Here is a 19,109-nt window from a genome sequence, read left to right on the forward strand (position 1 = left end):
CTCAATCTTCTTTTTCCCGGACTCAAACCTCTTGGTGAGTTCTTCGAGCATCCTCATAATTGTGGGGTCAGTCCCCGAGCCACGACCATTTGATCTCTCTAGCGCCGGTTCAGCACGTCGAGTGTTTTCTGGTTCGGCTATACTCGAAGTTTTATTCTGACTTTGAAGTTGATCGATGGCAATCTGTTGAGCTTGAAGCATTTCGAATATCACTTGGAGGCTAACTCCCCCATCTCTTATACCCTGCGTTCCTTGGCCACCAGATCGGGCTTCCCTGCGTACACTTCCCACGTGGTTTGTGCCTAAATCTGCGTTCAAAGCAATGTGTGAACTAACATCAACCGGTTCCATATTTGGCACTTTCCTAGGGTTTATTGGTGGTACACCGACCCCTACATTGTTATTTTCTCCATGAAATCCAAGACCATCGTTGTCGTATACATGTGCATTTTGCAAGTTTGACATGTTTTAGCCTGAGAATCAAAAATTCTTGACAAGAACAAGTGTAAAAATAATGTGTGTTATGAGAATCGGCACTGAAATAATCACTATTATCTTTAGCCCCACGGTGGGCGCCAAACTGTTTACCTCAAAAATACGAGTAACAATTAAATTTGATTTATGATTTTAAAGATACGTGATTAGTTCGATACCAATTAATAACCAAGAAATCTAAAGTATAAATGAAAGGAACAAGTAAAATCAAACCAGAATTTAGACCAGTCTCAACCTCGAGCCAAAGTGACCTCGAGATGGATCAAGAACGATAAAGCAAGAATAATAAAGCTAAAGAACAATTCTAATAAACAATGAACGAAAAAGTAAGGGAGTATATTCTTTGCCAATGATTAGATGATCTTTACAAATAATTGGGGTCCCCTTTATATAATAGGGGAACCCTAAATAAGGTACATTTCTATTTACAGTAAAGAATATTATTGGGACAGTTGTCTAACTGCGTAGTACGGATTCGTACAAATCTATTCCGGGATTTACGCCATGGTAATCTTGCTCATTCTGTTACAAATCCATAACGGCATTATCTCGAGGCCAATCACATTAGGCTCTGACATTTCTCGAACACTAGATTCTTCGAGCCTCGTACTCTTTCGTTGAGCTCGATCTTTGTCCCTCGAGCTCAAACTCGATCCATCCCGAACTCGGGCTTAAGGTGACCCTTCGAGTCCGAAAAATCGGTCATACCTGATTTCGACTGTATACAGTTATAAGCCCAAATACGTTCGAAGTGATATATTTGAATATATCATTACCTTAGATGTTGTCGTACAAAAAATTAGTTATTAATATGGTTAAGTAGTTTATTCAAGGTTCTAAAATATTTCTACTGTTTTCTTTCTTCTATTTTTTTAAAAAGATTTTGTACCTTTTTCCTACAAACTTCAATAAAAATAATAAAATTCACTATTAAATTTTTGGAGAACTCAAAATTTTGCGGCCTAAAGAAAACGATTTATTAGCCTCCACCTTTGTGCAGCTCCTGCATCTAATAAATCCTTTTCGTTGTTCAACAGTTTTGTATTTATCAGAAATCCAAATTGCTTTCCTTCCCCTAATACTCCATTTAACCACTACAAATATCATTCTCAATACTCAAAATTTCAATAAACTCATGACGGTGCAAATAGCTTGAAAATTGAGATAATTTTATTAGAGCAGGGAGGGGTTGAAAACAATTGAAGTCGATTACTTGACTACAATAGTTTTCACTTTCACAGCTTGAATTTTGAATTTCAGGTTCCTAATTATGATTCCAAATATAAATGTGTAAACTCGTTTTCTTTCGTCCTGTAAATTGATAAATCAAACAGTCTTATTACCTTCATTAAAAAAATAACATACTGTAAATTGAGATAAAGGAAAGGTAATAATAGTAATTATTGTCGGAGGAGGAGGGGAGGAGTGGTTCAGGAGAGAGTATAAAACCTTTCTCTAAGGTTATAGTTAGAGAAATATTGTTACTGAATAGTGCAGTGTTCAAATGACAAATCGCCGCCTCCCTTTTTATCCGCCTCCTTCTTTCTCCCACCTGTGGGATTACACTGGGTTTATTGTTGTTGTTTCCTCTATTCATGGACTACAGCCCCTACATTTCTGTATCATCCAAGAGCGATTATTACCAAACAATATGAAAAATGGGAGATCAGCTCACAATTACCTTTCATAATCTTCCAGCTTCCATGGTCTAAACTCTGATCGCCAAAGTCTATCAGTTCCCCAGAAATCGCATAAGAATGACCATTCTGCTTCTGCCTATTTAAAGACGATCATTGTGCTCCTGGTGGAAAAGTTTCATTTTGCTTGGACAAGAACTTGGTGCTAAATGAGCATTTCAGGCAGTAGTGATCCTGAACTTTCAGGGAGAGTCCAAATTTTGCCAAATTTGAATAGTTTACAGGACATAGATATGTTAATTACATGCGCATTCCAGTTCATCCAGGAAGTAAAAGTCGGTGAAATCCAGAACTTTTTCCTGGAATTTCATCTGCAAGTTCATCTGCTTGAGTGCTGTACGGATTTCTTGAATATTTGGATGAGAGATATCCCCTCCCAGAAAATAATGTACCTTATTTTCAATCTCCGTCCAACTATATGCCGGTTTCTTTTTGATGCCATGTTCTTTCATCAAGCCTCTCACTCTTGTAACCTCCTCCCACATACCTGCTTCAGCATATATATTAGATAACATAATGTAAGGCCCTGAACTATCACCACCTAATTCCATGACTTTCTCTCCAGAAAGCTGCCCTAGTTCTACATTGGAATGAGCGCGACAGCCAGCAAGAAGGGCACCCCAAGCAGCTAAATCAGCTTTAAAAGGCATCTCTTGTATAATGTTGTAAGCCTTGTCCAGCTGACCAGCTCGGCCAAGTATATCAATTAAACAAGCATAATGCTCCGGTCTTGGAGTAATTTTGTAGTTTTTTACCATTGAATCAAACCAAGAAATACTCTCACTAACCAACCCTGCATGGGCACAAGCAGATAATAAGCTGAGGAATGTTATACCATCTGGTTCACATCCTCTGAGAACCATTTGCTCCAAATATGCAACTGCTTTCGCATACAACCCGTGTTGGGCAAAGGCAGCAATTATAGTATTCCAAGAGACAAGGTCTGGACTTGTTATTAATTCAAAAGTCAACTCACACTCAAAAATGCTGCCACATTTGCTATACATAGTAATTAGAGCATTACATATGGAGACGACGGAGTCTACCCCAAATTTAATGACAACTGCATGAGTTTGTCTACCAACTAAAGGAGATGCAAGAGCAGCACATGCAGAAAGAACTGAAGCACATGAAGACTGATCTGGTCGAAGAGACACCCTAAGCATCTCAACCAGTAACTTGAGTGCGTCTTCATTTACTCCATTTTGTGCATAACCTGTGAAATTCCAACAGAATGAATATAGGAAAGTGTATTGGCACCTGAAAAACAAATTATGCAAAAAGCGACCACACATCCAATATGCTGATACTATTTTTTTCAATTGGAGAAAAGGGGTTTGAACTCTAATTTTCCCTTGCAAGAGAATTATCATTTATTAAGCTAACTCCTGGAATCGTAGTATGTTGGATGAATGCTATCCTCCAACATTACTTGAGTGCTCAAGAAACGCATTTAATTTTATACCACATAAGGTGATTTTCTGACATCCAATAGTTACTTGACCCAGCTATATAGTCACTCAGCTAACTACACAATAGAGGATGTTAGACTCAGAATAGTAAAGCTGAAGCAATGTTAGTTAAGCTAATAAAATGTCAAATCTAATTGCTTTGTAAATGTGTATACGGCGAATCCAGGGGCCCAATTTCCCCATCATAGAGTCATCTCGCGGTCATGCTCCTCGAAGCTCGAAGCCAAGGTCGAGACTCACCCTCGGGGGTGGTCAGGTATCGGTCCGGAGGGCATCGCGTTCCAACAGCTATAGCGGGCTACAACAGGCAAGAGGGGAGTTCCCAAGGCACAAGGCTTAATCTGACAAGGCTGACCTATCCGGGGCCTATTTCGAGATGTCATATCCAGCCATCCTATCTCCACGCCTTCACAGTTACCACATTTTGTACTATAGCGGATTTCCCTCCTATATAAAGGGGATCCCCATTACTTTGTAGTCTCTCGGCTGACGTTGCTCCAACTATTCTCCACAAGATCAATAATATTTCTCCCTCTCTTCTCTCTAACTTGTTCGTTCTTATTAGCTCGAGGTCACTCTTAACATTTATTGCTTTCATACTTGTTCTTCATTTATTGTTTGGTATTGGCCATAAAGAGCCTTGCTTGATCATATCTCAACTGTTATCCCATCCCGACTACCCCCGATAGCTCGAGACCGAGCTGAATATCGGCCCCGAGGCTCCTTCATCAACCAGTCCGAGGCTCGGGCGACAAGCCCCTGGGTTTGATTACTGCCCCGTTTCAGCTTGTATCTCTTCATTAAACTTCATACTCTTAGCTTCAACTGCTCTAACAACTAGCATAAAAATAGATCACGTATTTTTAGAATTTCATTTACAAATTTATTTGTTGTTACTATTTTCACGGTAAACAGTTTCGCGCCCATCGTGGGGCTAAAAATAATAGTGATTATTTTCTTGCTGGTTTCATTTCAAAAACGCAAATTATCTCTCACACTTTTTCTGGCCTAAGATCTTCGGTTTCATGACAGAGCGCCTAGCTCGGCGAGTAAAATGGGAAACCGGAACCTCGAAAACAACAGAGAAAAGGACACGATAGCCCTAGAGGCCGGTACACCACCGGAGCTAACCCGGACAGAAGGGAAGGTTCTCCAACATAACGTCCACACGATTATTGGGGGAACCAACGATCCCCAAGGACCCATGTTCAAACGAATGAGAATGTCCGCTATGGGAGAAGGACCGACCCGAAAACGCGTGCCCGAAGATACCCTTGTATTCAGCGAGGAGGACCTCGAGGCTACGATGGAACCGCACAACGACGCGCTAGTGATCTCGTTTCTCTTAAACAACACCAGGATAAAGCGCGTGCTCGTGGATCCAGGCAGCTCGGCCAACATAATTAGGTCAGAAGTAGTAGAACAGCTGGGGATGCTCAATCAAGTCGTTCCCGTCCCTCGAATCCTCCACGGCTTTAACATGATCGGCGAAAGAGATCACCCTCCTGATCAACACGTCTGGCGCAATCCAGAACATCGAGTTCCAGGTCATCGACGGCGACATGAGATACAACGCCTTACTCGGCAGGCCTTGGATACACAACATGAGGGCAGTGCCCTCAACCTTGCACCAGGTGATAAGGTTTCCCACGAGGGATGGCATCACGACCATACATGGAGAACAGCGGGCAGCAAAAGAAATGTATGCGGTCCACCATGAGACGCCAGCCTCCACACGCCCAGTCTCAGACAAGGAGGGAAGCATGCAGACCCTCAAAGACGACGAGGAAGACTTCTTCGTCCCCCGAACCTTCGTCGCCCCCGAGGAATCGGATGCGACCAGATCAACAGTCGAAGAGCTGGAGCAAACCGTTTAGATTGAGCACCTCCCGGATCGCAAGGTATACCTAGGGACGGGGCTGACCCCCGAACTCAGGACAGGGTTTATTCAATTTCTTAGAAACAATATCGACTGTTTCGCCTGGTCCAACCTAGATATGACAGGAATCCCGCCGGAAATAACCTCCCAGAGGCTGAGCGTTGATCCCAAATTCAAACCCGTAAAGCAAAAAAGAAGACGCAGTCCGAGGTAAAACATGCCTTCATCAAAGAGGAGGTAGCGAAACTTCTTAAAATTGGATCCATTAGGGAGGTAAAGTACCCCGAATGGCTAGCTAACGTAGTAGTAGTTCCAAAACAGGGGAACAAGCTAAGAATGTGCGTAGATTACAAAGATTTGAATAAAGCGTGCCCCAAAGATTCTTTCCCGTTGCCTAATATCGATCGTCTGATCGATTCTACGGCCGGCCACGAGACCCTCACTTTTCTCGATGCCTACTCGGGGTATAATCAAATCCAGATGAACCCCGAGGACGGGGAAAAGACCTCGTTCATCACGAAGCATGGTACATATTGCTAAAACGTAATGCCCTTCGGGCTAAAAACCGCGGGAGCAACATACCAGCGCCTAGTTAATAAAATGTTCGAACATCAAATAGGTAAATCGATGGAAGTATATATTGATGATATGCTAGTCAAATCCATGCGTGCGGGACCATTTGACCCATTTGCAGGAAACTTTCAACATCCTCAGAAGCTACAACATGAAGCTCAACCCCGAGAAGTGTGCCTTCGGAGTAGGTTCGGGCAAATTCCTGGGCTTCATGGTTTCAAACAGGGGGATCGAGATCAACCCCGATAAAATAAAAGCCATCGAAGAGATCACGGTAGTAAACAATGTAAAAACCGTCCAACGGCTGACGGGGAGGATAGCAACCCTGGGCAGATTCATATCAAGATCATCATACAAGAGCCACCATTTCTTCTCCCTACTCAAAAGAAAGAGCAGCTTCGAATGGACTCCAGAATGCCAACACGCCCTAGAAAAACTGAAACGGTACCTGACTAGCCCGCCTTTGCTGCACACACCCAAGGAGGATGAAACGCTATACCTATACCTAGCCGTGTCCGAAATAGCGGTGTACTCGTTCGAGAAGAGCAAGGTACGCAATTTCCTGTTTATTATGTAAGCCGAACCTTTGGGGACACCGAAACCCGATATCCCCATTTGGAAAAATTGGCTCTCGCACTGATAAGTGCCTCGCGCAAGCTGAAGCCTTAACTTTATGTCACTATATCTGTGTTCTGTCAACTTATCCCCTTCGGAGCGTACTGCATAAACCTGAGTTATCGGGTCGATTGACCGAATGGGCCATTGAACTTAGAGGGTATGACATCGAGTACCAACCTCGGACGGCCATCAAGTCCCAAATCCTGGCGGATTTCGTGGCCGATTTCTCGCCATCCCTCGTGCCCGAGGTAGAGAAAGAACTTTTATTGAAATCAGGTATGTCCTCGGGGGTATGGTCCCTGTTCACGGATGGTGCCACAAACATAAGAGGATCCGGACTCGGTATAGTCCTAAAGCCGCCCGTCGGCAGCATCATCAGACAATCCATAAAAACCGCAAAACTAACTAACAATGAAGGCGAGTATGAGGCTATGATTGCAGGTTTAGAATTGGCGAAAAGTTTGGGGGCCAAGACTGTCGAGGCAAAATGCAATTCGCTCCTCGTACTAAGCCAAGTGAACGGAAGCTACGAAGCCCAAGAGGACAGGATGCAAAGGTATTGGACAAAATCCAAATCACATTACGTCGCTTCAAAAAATGGACCTTAGTCCATGTACCCCGAGAGCAGAACAGTGAGGCCGATGCCCTCGCGAACATGGGGTCCTCTGCTGAAGAAGAAGAAGACCTGCTCCCCGGAGCTGTCGTCAAATTGTTCAAATCTGTGGTCGAGGAAGGTCACGCGGAGATTAACTCCACCAACCTGACATGGGATTGGAGAAATAAATATATCGTTTATCTAAAGGACGGGAAGTTACCCGCAGATCCAAAAGAGTCGACAGCCCTGCGAACCAAAGCAGCCCGGTTCTCGCTCGACGAAAATAGGGCTCTGTACAGGAGAACTTTCGATGACCCCCTGGCGGTATGCTTGGGACCGGACGACACAGATTATGTGCTCCGAGAGATCCACGAAGGCACCTACGGAAATCATTCCGGGGTCGATTCTTTAGTCTGAAAGGTGATCAGAGCGGGCAACTATTGGGAAAGCATGGAAAAAGACGCCAGGGAATTCATCGGAAAATGCGACAAGTGTCAGAGGTTCGCTCCCATGATCCACCAGCCCGGCGAGCAACTACATTCCGTTTTATCACCATGGCCATTCATGAAATGGGGAATGGACATCGTCGGCCCTTTGCTGACGGCGCCAGGTAAGGCTAGATTCATTCTATTTATGACTGATTACTTTTCAAAATGGGTGGAAGCGCAGGCCTTCAAAAAAATAAGAGAGAAGGAAGTCATCCATTTTATATGGGATCACATCATATGCCGGTTCGGGATCCCGTCCGAAATAACGTGCGATAACGGGAGGCAGTTCATCGAAAACAAGGTAACACAGTTCCTTGAAGACAACAAAATCAAGAGAATCCTGTCAATGCCATACCACCCGTGTTCAAACGGCCAGGCCGAATCGACGAATAAAACCATCATTCACAACTTGAAAAAGAAATTGGAGAGCGCCAAGGGAAAATGGAGGGAAACGCTGCCCGAGGTGCTGTGGGCATATCAGACAACTTCTAAATCGGCTGCCCGAGGTGCTGTGGGCATATCGGACAACTTCTAAATCGAGCACCGGGGAAACACCTTTCTCTCTAGTATATGGCGCTGAAGCACTGATACCAGTGGAAGTTGGGGAACCAAACGCCAGATTCCAGCACACTAATGAGGGCTCGAACAACGAGGCCATGACAACGGCCCTCGAGCTGCTCAACGAAAGACGAGAAGCCTCGCTGGTTCGGATGGCTGTCCAGAAGCAGAAAATCGAAAGATACTACAACAGAAGAACAAATCTCCGATATTTCGGGATCGGGGACTTGGTCCTAAGGAAGGTTACTCTCAACACCCGAAACCCTAATGAACGGAAGCTGGGCCAGAATTGGGAAGGGCCATACCGTGTCCTTGGGATAGTTGGCAAAGGATCCTATAAGCTTGGCACCATGGAGGGCGAACAGCTTCCGAGCAACTAGAATGTATCGATGCTTAAGCGGTATTGCTACTAGGGCGTCCGATTGCAAAATCCTGCAAATATCCTCGAGCAGACGTCGCACTCTTTTCCTTCGACCGAGTTTTTTATCCCGAAACGCTTTTTTACCGGTAAGGTTTTTAACGAGGCAACGTCCACGCATTTCCCGAGAAATGACAAACGAGGTTCCAATAGGAAATAATGTACCAGGCCAAACAGTCGAGCGAACCGTGTCCGCCTGAGCCAGGCTTACAGCAACCCAGCAACATGTATTTATGCCAAGAAATTAAAGAATATCTTTTCAACATCGCATACTCCAAAAAGGAAATTTCAGCATGCTCACGGCAGGGATCCCTCCACCAAATGCGTCCCGAAATACTCGGAGACTTAGCGTCAACAATTTGGCACCCGCACGACCCCAGGGTCGGAACTCCGGGCTCATAAAGCCGCAACAAGGTAACTCCGAGCTCTCGAATAACGGCCTTCGAGCCTAAGCAAACTCGATGACTCGGAGACTGTCGCCAATCGTCGTACACTGGAAAACCCGAGGCCGTAAGACCCCGAGCGGACGGACTCGGTATAACCAGATTTATTCTACATAGCAACAAAAACTGTAAGACCTCAACAGGCATGACAAACTGTAAGACCTCAACAGGCATGAAAATTTGTAAGACCTTACTACAGGCATAAAACGACTACGGCCAAACACATACGACTACGGTCAAAACGGCTGCACCATCCAAATTAACGCGACTCGGGGACACCCGACTGTCACTAACAAAATCGCACGCCATTACTTCGAATATATTTCGAAAAGAACCGGTTAAAACAGGCTTCCCTCAACAGGCAAACAAGCTTCGACCATGTCAGCTCCAAATCACAAGGTTTCAAGCTACCCAACCTACGAGCTAAAAACCTTCCGAGGTGCTCGAACATCACCGCTAACGACTTGAAATCGAGGTTCTTCCTAAACCAACAATGGGTCAGGCAAAATCATTTTAAAAGGACCTTAACGAGAGGAAAACAAAGCCTACAAAATGCCCACGGGCAAAAGCGTAAGAGCCACTGTCGCCAGCCAAACGATCCTCCGGGCCGCACACTAAAAGTTCTCAACGACCAAAGAGCGTAAGAGCCACTGTCGCCAACTTGAAAATTGAAAACTTGAGGATTAAAATGAGCTCGAGTCGTAACCCGATTCAGAGACCGGATCCAAAATAGTTAACTACACATGCCTAAGGGCACAGCGTAAGTTCCATTGTCGCCAACCAAACGAGTCTCCGGGCCACACACTCAAAAGGTCGTTTCGACCCAAGGCGCAAGAGCCATCATCATCCGCCCATGCAGGCACGAAAAAGCTTGAGGGTCAATTGAAGCTCGAGTTGCAACATGACTTGGAGACTGAACCCAAAAACAGGCAAAATACTAATACCCAAGGGCAAGGGATGAGAGCCATCATCACCCGACCGTGCAGGCACATGAGATTGAAGATCGAGTAGGCTCGAGAAAAAACTCGACCCGGAGACTCAACACAAAACAATTGGGCAAAATTGCAAGAGCTCTTGCGGCAGTTCACACTGAAGGCCGCATCGACCAGCCGTGTGACAACTCTCAAGCCAGCCCGAACGGGCCACGGCGCTATATCGCGGGTCTAAGGTTCTTTCGCCAATTCTTGCTGAATTCAAAGTAGAAAGGGGAATAAGGGAAACAAAGCCGCAGGATTCTCTTTATACATATGCCAAAATAAAAGTACTATGTACAAATAGGGAGATCGACAGGAAAGAACAACAAAGAACCTAATCTATTGCCGAACCGGCAGCCTCAATAGCTCCCCAAGGGTTGCACCCAGGCAATTACGAGTCCCCCGACGGCCCCTTCTCAACGGCGTCCTCTCTCCGGGGATCCACCCCCATTTTTAAACACTACTCGAGCTGCCTTCCAATGCGCCCCCAATGGTCTGCTTTCGGGAACTCGGCCAGGCACGATTCGCGGCTCGAGGTAAAGTCGGGCCAGCCCCCTCAAACGTCCTCTCAACGCAAGAATCTGTGATGACTGCTCCTCCCCCATGCAAAGATACAAGCGCCTCGGCCTCAGCTTTGATCCGAACTAATGCGGCCACCAGTTCGGAATGGAGGCTCTTATACTTGTCACTATCCTCCTTCTCCTTCGCGTCCTGGAGTTGACGCTCGATCAAGGTAACTCTCCCCTGAAGGTTGTCCCTCTCGGAAGCCATCTCGCTCACGTGCCGACTAAGCTCGGAGATTTCAGCATCTCTGGCCCGAAGCTCCCCTCTCAGCAGGGCATTCTCGTTCTCAAACTACAAAAATCAAGGCCCGAGAAGTTAGAAGCAATGAAATCTCACAAGGGCTCAAGTAATAGTAAAAACAAGGGATGAATAACCTGCTCGGTAAAATAGGCTTTCTCGCGTTCGCAACGGCTCACCTCATCCTGATACTGGGCGAGAGCCTGGTTATAAAGCATTTTTGCCTGAAACCATATAAAGAGACAAGTTAGAAGAACAAAGGCCGGAGCGGCCCAAAGCGGCGAACAAGGTTAGCAGGAGTTACCCGCTCACAAAGTCTGCCCATCTCGCCAAAAATGGATGAAGCATCGACCTCAGAACTACCCTCGAGAACGGTCGCCGGCCTCTCGAGTGCATCTCCGCCTTTGACCAATGCTCCTGCCTCAGAAGGCTCCTTGCGAGGGGAATCTTGCACTTCGTAAGATGGAAGGATCTCCCCTTGAAGAGAATCGACAACAATCAACGGGCTAGCAGGGTCAGCCAAAATCTCCGTCCATTGTTCACCTTGGGTCCCAGATCGAGGCCCCTCCGAACTGCCTGCGAAGGGCGTCCCAGCTCGAGAAGAACTCCGGCCACCTGCCAATTCAAGGGCAGTGCTCGATACCCCATCCATTGCCTCACCGCCACGAAGTTGGGCCACGACGGCATCAGACTCCTGTCCGGGAACATCCATCCCCACGGCCCGAGGATCGATCAAGTCCAAACGCTCTTCGGGAGTTGCCGGGAAGCTGCTTTCTCCCTCACCTTCAGCACGGGGATTTCCCGTCGCCTTGGAGGACGGAACTGCTGGGTCAACCTTAGAATCCTCCACCTTGGCCCTTTTGGGCTCCGGTGGCCCAACGGATAGACTCCCTGCCTTTTCTTCTCCTCGCCAAACACCAGAGCGTCCCCTCCAACGGACGGTGCCTCCCTCGTCAATGGGATTTCTCCCAGACCTACATGGATGCAGAGGTTAAATGCGAAGGATGGAGAAAGCTACTAACAGCAAACTGCGTCAAAAATACACGGATGCATCAAGGCTCGAGGCTCACCATGGTCTTTGGCTTCCCACCGAGCTCGGGATAAATTTCACCACGCTTGTTCGATATACGGACAAACTGAGTATAAACGACCAACCCAACCTTGGAGATCCGACACCGCGCCAGGGTAGATCGCTACGGCTGAAAAGACAAGAAAAACAGAGTTAGACGCATAGGGAAATATCGCCAAGAAGGAGCAAAGACACCACGTTTACTTATGCCCGACGTTCCACTTTTCAGGGAATGACATCTTATCCACTGGAATCAGGTCAGACGCCCTCACTCGGACGAATCGGCTTAACCATCCCTCGTCCCCGAACTCCTCGATGCAGGCAAAAAGGGATCTCGGGGCTCGGCAACGAAGCTTGATTAAGCCCCTGCGAAGAAGTCGGGGACTATACATCCGGATTAGATGGTTCAGGGTGAAGGGCATTCCCTCTATCATGCTCGAGTAATGCCTGATCATATAAACCACGCGCCAGAACAAAGGATGAACTTGACCCAAAGTTACCTGATAACTCCGGCAGAAGTCGAGAATCACAGGGTCGATCAGGGGCGAGGATGACTCCACCGGCCCCAAGGTGAATGGGTAAGTATACACACTCAGAAATCCGGCTCATAGTAATATCTTCCTCCCGAGCGGGAATCTCCATGAGCACGGTATCCCCCCAACGACAGTCGGCCCTTACTCTTTCGATATCCGTCATAGAGCTGATATACCGAGTTACAGGCTCGCGGCGCCCTGACTTCGAGGAAAGTCTCTCGACCCTAAAATCAGAAGTCATCACAAGGATCCTGGGACACACTCCTCGACACAGGGGGAAGTGGCCCGCAACCTCCTGGGAAGCAGAAGTGGAAATTTTCGCCATCCTTGAGAGAATCTGAAGGAAGAAGAAGAAGTGGTTGCGTTCTTGAAAAAGAGCAAGAACGAGGGAAAAATAGACCTTACTAGGGGGTTTTTGGCACGAGATGGAGTCTAGAAAGGAAGAGGTGAGTATTTATAAAAGCGTCGTGGATACATTGAAGGAAGCCAACCGCCGCAGTCAATGCGAAAAACCTGCAAGGACAGCACGCATGGTGCACCTTGGCATCTCGTAGCCGTTTGCAAGAACACCAAAGGAAGCAGGAGTTCAGGACCGTTTCTTATCATATCCTGCCGCTTTCACTCTAAGAAACGCGGAGACTATCTGTATACGGCGAATCAGGGGCCCGATTTCCCTGTCATAGGGTCGTCTCGCGGTCATGCTCCTCGAAGCTAGAAGCCAAGGTCGAGACTCACCCTCGGGGGTCGTCAGGTATCAGTCCGGAGGGCATCGCGTTCCAACAGCTATAGTGCGCTACAACAGGCGAGAGGGGAGTTCCCAAGGCACGCGGCTTAATCTGACAAGGCTGACCTATCCGGGGCCCATTTCGAGATGTCACATCCAGCCATCCTATCTCCACGCCTTCACAGTTACCACATTTTGTACTATAGTGGATTTCCCTCCTATATAAAGGGGATCCCCATTACTTTGTAGTCTCTCGGCTGACGTTGCTCCAACTATTCTCCACAAGATCAATAATATCTCTCTCCCTCTCTTCTCTCTAACTTGCTCGTTCTTATTAGCTCGAGGCCACTCTTAACGTTTATTGCTTTCATACTTGTTCTTCATTTATTGTTTGGTATTGGCCATAAAGAGCCTTGCTTGATCATATCTCAACTGTTATCCCATCCCCGACTACCCCTAATAGCTCGAGACCGAGCCGGATATCAGCCCCGAGGCTCCTTCATCGACCAGTCCGAGGCTCGGGCGACAAGCCCCTGGGTTTGATTACTGCCCCGTTTCAGCTTGTATCTCTTCATTAAACTTCATACTCTTAGCTTCAACTGCTCTAACAACTAGCATAAAAATAGATCACGTATTTCCCGCCAAACACTTTTTTAGCAGTTGATTCAATAAAATTTTGAGCTTTCATAGCACTCCAAATCCAGATGCTTCAGCTTGTATTTAACTGATATTTTGGACCAGAATCAAGTGAATACAGTGCAGGAATACTTAGGCCATTCATCAAATTAATTTAAACAGTAAAGGGTGTCTATCTCATCATAAATTAGATTGATTCAGTTCAATAAAATCTTAAAGTTACTAAGTAAAAGATTATGGTGCACTTGCCTGACAAGAAGTGAACACAACTCTCCAGTTCTATGCTCAATTACCGTAATCACATTACATATGAAAATAATGAATCATCACTGTCTTTAATTATCAACTTAATGAACCACGATAAAAGAAAAAAGAGAATCAACCACAGGGATCACACTATCTAAATCTCGAAAATCATACTTTACATACCTGAAATCATGGCATTATAAGCAACACTATCTTTACATAGTATTCCATCAAACAAAATCCTTCCTTCCTCCACCCGTCCCTCCTTGCAATACCCAATTACCATAGCTGTAGTCGCAACAACATGCTTATTCTTAGCTGGCATCTTTTCAAACAACTCTTTTGCCTTATCGAAACACCCGTTCTCTACATACCCATTAATCATCACAGTCCAAGAAACCTCATTTTTTTGTGGCATACGGTCAAAAAGTGACTTTGCCTTGTCAATCTCACCTTTCTGCGTATACCCATCGATCATTGCAGTATAAGAAATCACATTCTTTCTAGGCATCTCATCAAACAACCTCGCCGCCGCCTCCACCATACCATGTTTAACATAACCCGAAATCATTGCATTCCACGATGCAACATTCTTCTCAGGCATAGTGCTAAAATATAAGTAAGCATCATCAATGCTATCATTTTCCACGCAACCTGCGATCATAGAATTCCAAGACACTACAGTCCTCTCAGGCATTGATAAAAACAGTTTCTTTGATTCACTGAGACACCCATTTTGCCAGTAGGCTGTAATCATTGAATTCCAAGAAACAACATCTCTGTGTAACATTTCATCAAACACCTTCTGAGCAGATTGGAGTTTACCTTCTCGTGCCAGCTCATTGATCCTGATGTTGCAGTTGTAGACAACCTGAGGTGATTTGGAGGGTTTGCTCGTGCGGCGGGAAATATAACGTTCAAAGCTATGGCAGCAAGGGAGGTTTAATGGTATGAAAGTTTTGAGCTTGTAGCTCAGGAAATGGCGAACAAACATTAAAGATAAGGATATATGTAGAAATGTTGAAATGGAACCACCTATTGCATGGGGCAGCAATTAATCAGTAGTATATTTGGGCTAATTAATCAGCTCTTTAAGCCAGTTGGTACTGTAATTAGGGGAAAAATTTGAAGGACAAATATCACTCAAGTTAATGAGATAGAGGCGTTGTTTTGTATTTTTTTGGCTTAAGAACTTTTGGCAAAAGTCCTATAGAGTTATCAATCTGGTATCCTTGAAAGTAACTTGAAATTCTTACAGCTTGTTTGGATGGTTGATACCTATGGTTTCATAACATATCGTACCTTATTGTAATATATTGTACTGTATCGTATGATGAATATAACATTTGGATAAATTCTATTGTTTGTCAATCACTCTATGATATCTCGCACCAGCAATGCTCAAACTCTCTTTTCAGAGTTATTCTTTTCCCCAAAATCCGTGGTACATCCTATATACTTTACGTCATCTATAGGAGTACTACTACGGGCTCTTGGTAGTTTATGGTTCTCAAACCCGTTTCTGTGAGTTTATTTGATTCAGGAGACACTCATATTGTCAATAGACTGTAATCGTTGAATTCCAATAAACCACATCTCTCTCGGTAACATTTTATCAAACACCCCGCGCAGATTGGAGTTTACCCTCTCGTGCCAATGCATTGAGATCTTGATGTTCTAGCCTTGTGCCTCCAAGGATAGAAAGTAAGAGCTTGTGTCCTCCTATTTAAGATAATTCCAATTCTACAGAAAATGAGATTTTCTGTAGGATATGACTTATATGGATGTTGTGTTTCTTTGGCACTCCTTATGACATTGCCACACAGCAAAATAGTGCAGTTTCATTCTCTGCATAGTCCTACGCTCAAACTTCCCCGAGTATAAGATAAAACAAAAAACATATGTACCATCTACCTTTGGGATAATTTTGTACACGTCTACAATTCCACTCATATGTAACACCTACACCTACACCTACACCTACACCTACCTTTGGGATGATTTTAAACAAATTTCAAGTGCCACACTCACAGAGACGTGGATAGCACGAAGTTAGCTCTCAGATTTAAGAGCCTGCCAGATATGTTGCGTAGGTAGATTTTATGAATCCATCTCGTAAGAATTAGGCTAAGAGAGTCCAATACTTTGCGCATTAAGAAATGATGACAAGGCAACTTATTATAAAAAGGGTCAACTGAGGATCCCTTTGACATGCTTTTAAAGAAGCTACATGGACAAAAAACCCTTGTGCCAATGCCACGTTCGACTATACCAGGAAAGTTGCAACGACCAATGCATCAGCACTCTTAAGGCGTCGGATGCCTCTGCCAATGTCAACAAACATTTAACACCAAACTCCAATTTGGCCCTAAAAATATCATTGCAATGCTAACAATAAGACTATGAAGTGAAAGATAAGATGCAAATACCAAACAGTTGAACTAAACATTAGATGCAAATTCTGAAACGTGTTCAACACCAGTGGTGTGACAACAAAACATTAGAAAGATTCAACAAATACTATGCTTCTCCACTTCCCAAAACAGAACAACAATTACAGCACACCTCCATCCACCACACAAAATAAGATCAACATAGCATATCATCCCTATTACTAAATTTTAATACCATCATTGTCTTATAAAAAAAAAAAAAAGATCTAAAAGCACCACCAAAGCTACCACACTTGATCAAATTAAGCACGCTCGCCCCTGATACGCCTAGCAAGCTGAATGTCCTTTGGCATGATAGTGACACGCTTGGCATGAATGGCACAAAGATTTGTGTCCTCAAAGAGACCAACCAAGTAAGCCTCAGCAGCCTCCTGCAGAGCCAACACAGCATGACTCTGGAAACGCAGATCAGTCTGAAACCAAAGAAGCCACACAAACAACCAGTCAATCACCAAGTAAACCATTAAAGCTACATCCCAAGACAACATAGCAATGTAGAATCAAAAACAGATTATAAACCACCACCATATTTACCTTGAAATCCTGAGCAATTTCACGAACAAGCCTCTGGAATGGGAGCTTCCTGATCAGGAGCTCAGTACTCTTCTGGTACTTACGGATTTCACTGCAGAATGTAAGAAAGAATAATTGATCATATGCAAATTGGGCATACACAACTCGTATTTTACACAAGATGTAACTTACCGAAGAGCAACAGTACCAGGGCGGTATCTATGAGGCTTTTTCACTCCACCAGTAGTAGGAGCAGACTTACGAGCAGCCTAATTCAAGTACCACACAAAATTAGCTACCAAACAGAACATAAGGTTACAATTTCATATACAAACATTTTTAAGGAAAAACTGACCTTAGTAGCAAGTTGCTTCCTAGGTGCCTTTCCTCCGGTAGACTTACGAGCAGTTTGCTTGGTACGAGCCATCTGAAATGCCACAACCAACAATTTAACATAACTAAAACAAAAGGTTCAATTTTCCCTAATAACTTGAACTATAACACAAAAAACTCCCCCAAAAAAAAACATATACTATGATCTAGCAACTTAAAGCTGTACCTAAGAATTTCTGACAAAGAAAAACAATAATTTCACCGAATTACAACGAAAGAATCAATTTGCACTTATTAACTCCAACCATAACATGAATACCAAAGATATGTTCAATTTATCTCTAGTAACCTAATTGTGTCTCCGAATTTATGACAAAGTAACAAAAAAATTCACATATTTATGACGGAAGACTTAATTCCAGATATATTCATGAGATCCAACATTTAATCAAAAGCCTATCATGAGAGATTATCAGAAACCCTAAACCCTAGAGATTATAGACAGATCAATCATTCTATAAATTAAATAAAACCTAAATGATATTAAAATGTTAATAATAAATGAAATACAAAGAATAATTCAAAAATTAATGGCGCGGAAAAGAAAAGGCAAAAAAAATAAAAAAAAAAAGGAGATAAGATAATTTACCTTCTCTGTATTCTATTCTATTCTCCTTCTTCTTCTTTCTTCTCTCTGCTTTTGTGGAGCGAATGCGAAAGGTTCAAAGTATTATAGGTTGACAGCTATATATATTTTTGTGGATGTAGGCGATGGATAAGATCGGACGGTTGAGATTATCTATCCGTGTGCTTTCTTGGGAGAATATCGAGGGTTATAAAAGGTGGGTGTTGTGTTTTCTCCAGCTCTTTGGACGGTTGAGATTCTAAGTTAGTGGTTGTTCCCGGATCGAGAGGACTGAATACTTGATTCTTATTGGTTGAAATTGTTAAGTGGTGTTTGATTGGGGTATTTTCTTACTTTACTTTTGCTTTTGGGCGGTTAACTCCACAAACAAGATAATAGGATTAATGTAGTACTCTCTCTGTTCACTTTTACTCGGTATTTTTTGGCTTTTTATGTTCCTTAAGAAATAATAAATAAAATATATAATTTATCATAATATCCATATTAATTGATGTATATTTTATTGGATTTGAGAAAATAATTTGAAATGAGTAATAAATAATGTGTTATAATAAGAAATTTTTTTTGTCTTCTGTTGATATGCGTAAAATGACAAGTAAAAATAAAAATTTATTTTTAGTATACATGTCAAGTAAAAGTGAACGGATGAAATATTTAATATTTTTTCGGTGATAACAGCAAATTAGGGGGAAGGGTATATTTGAGTTGCTTCTTCCCTTCAAATTCATGTTGCCTTAGATAACAGTAATGTTCGGGTCAATTTGTTTATGGACCTCACTATATTCATCGTTTACTGATCACTAGACTATTCTGTAAGATCGTTTGGTTGGGAAATAAGTTATCTCGAGATTAGTTATTCTGAGATTTATTATTACACCCTTCAATAGGGATAAAAAATATTACAATCCTGATATAACTAATCTCTAATCTCAGGATTAGTTATAC

The 19,109-nt window shown here is 43.8% G+C and overlaps 2 protein-coding genes across 3 annotated transcripts; both read right to left on the reverse strand.

The window, feature by feature from the left end:
* Window positions 1–1,817: 1,817 nt before the first annotated feature.
* LOC104222347 (pentatricopeptide repeat-containing protein At4g02750-like) lies at window positions 1,818–15,931 on the reverse strand. 2 transcript variants are annotated; one of them, XR_709918.2, is made up of 3 exons: window positions 14,403–15,931; window positions 2,177–3,408; window positions 1,818–2,112 (listed from the first exon to the last, which is right to left on the reverse strand). XR_709918.2 is itself a non-coding variant. In XM_009773575.2 (2 exons), exons 1-2 carry the CDS (start codon window positions 15,211–15,213, stop codon window positions 2,429–2,431), a joined length of 1,791 nt encoding a protein of 596 aa, XP_009771877.1. In that variant the 5' UTR covers window positions 15,214–15,931; the 3' UTR covers window positions 1,818–2,428. The 2 variants fall into 2 exon arrangements, 1 of the variants encoding a protein (XP_009771877.1); XM_009773575.2 differs by having other exon boundaries at window positions 1,818–3,408.
* Window positions 15,932–16,645: 714 nt separating this feature from the next.
* LOC104222346 (histone H3.3) lies at window positions 16,646–18,327 on the reverse strand. The gene is made up of 5 exons (XM_009773574.2): window positions 18,168–18,327; window positions 17,541–17,612; window positions 17,378–17,454; window positions 17,207–17,297; window positions 16,646–17,085 (listed from the first exon to the last, which is right to left on the reverse strand). The coding sequence occupies exons 2-5, from the start codon at window positions 17,610–17,612 to the stop codon at window positions 16,915–16,917; spliced, it is 411 nt and encodes a 136-aa protein (XP_009771876.1). The 5' UTR covers window positions 18,168–18,327; the 3' UTR covers window positions 16,646–16,914.
* Window positions 18,328–19,109: the final 782 nt, after the last annotated feature.

The sequence above is a fragment of the Nicotiana sylvestris genome, chromosome 5, assembly GCF_000393655.2.
Source record: "Nicotiana sylvestris chromosome 5, ASM39365v2, whole genome shotgun sequence".
NCBI classification, from domain to species: domain Eukaryota; kingdom Viridiplantae; phylum Streptophyta; class Magnoliopsida; order Solanales; family Solanaceae; genus Nicotiana; species Nicotiana sylvestris.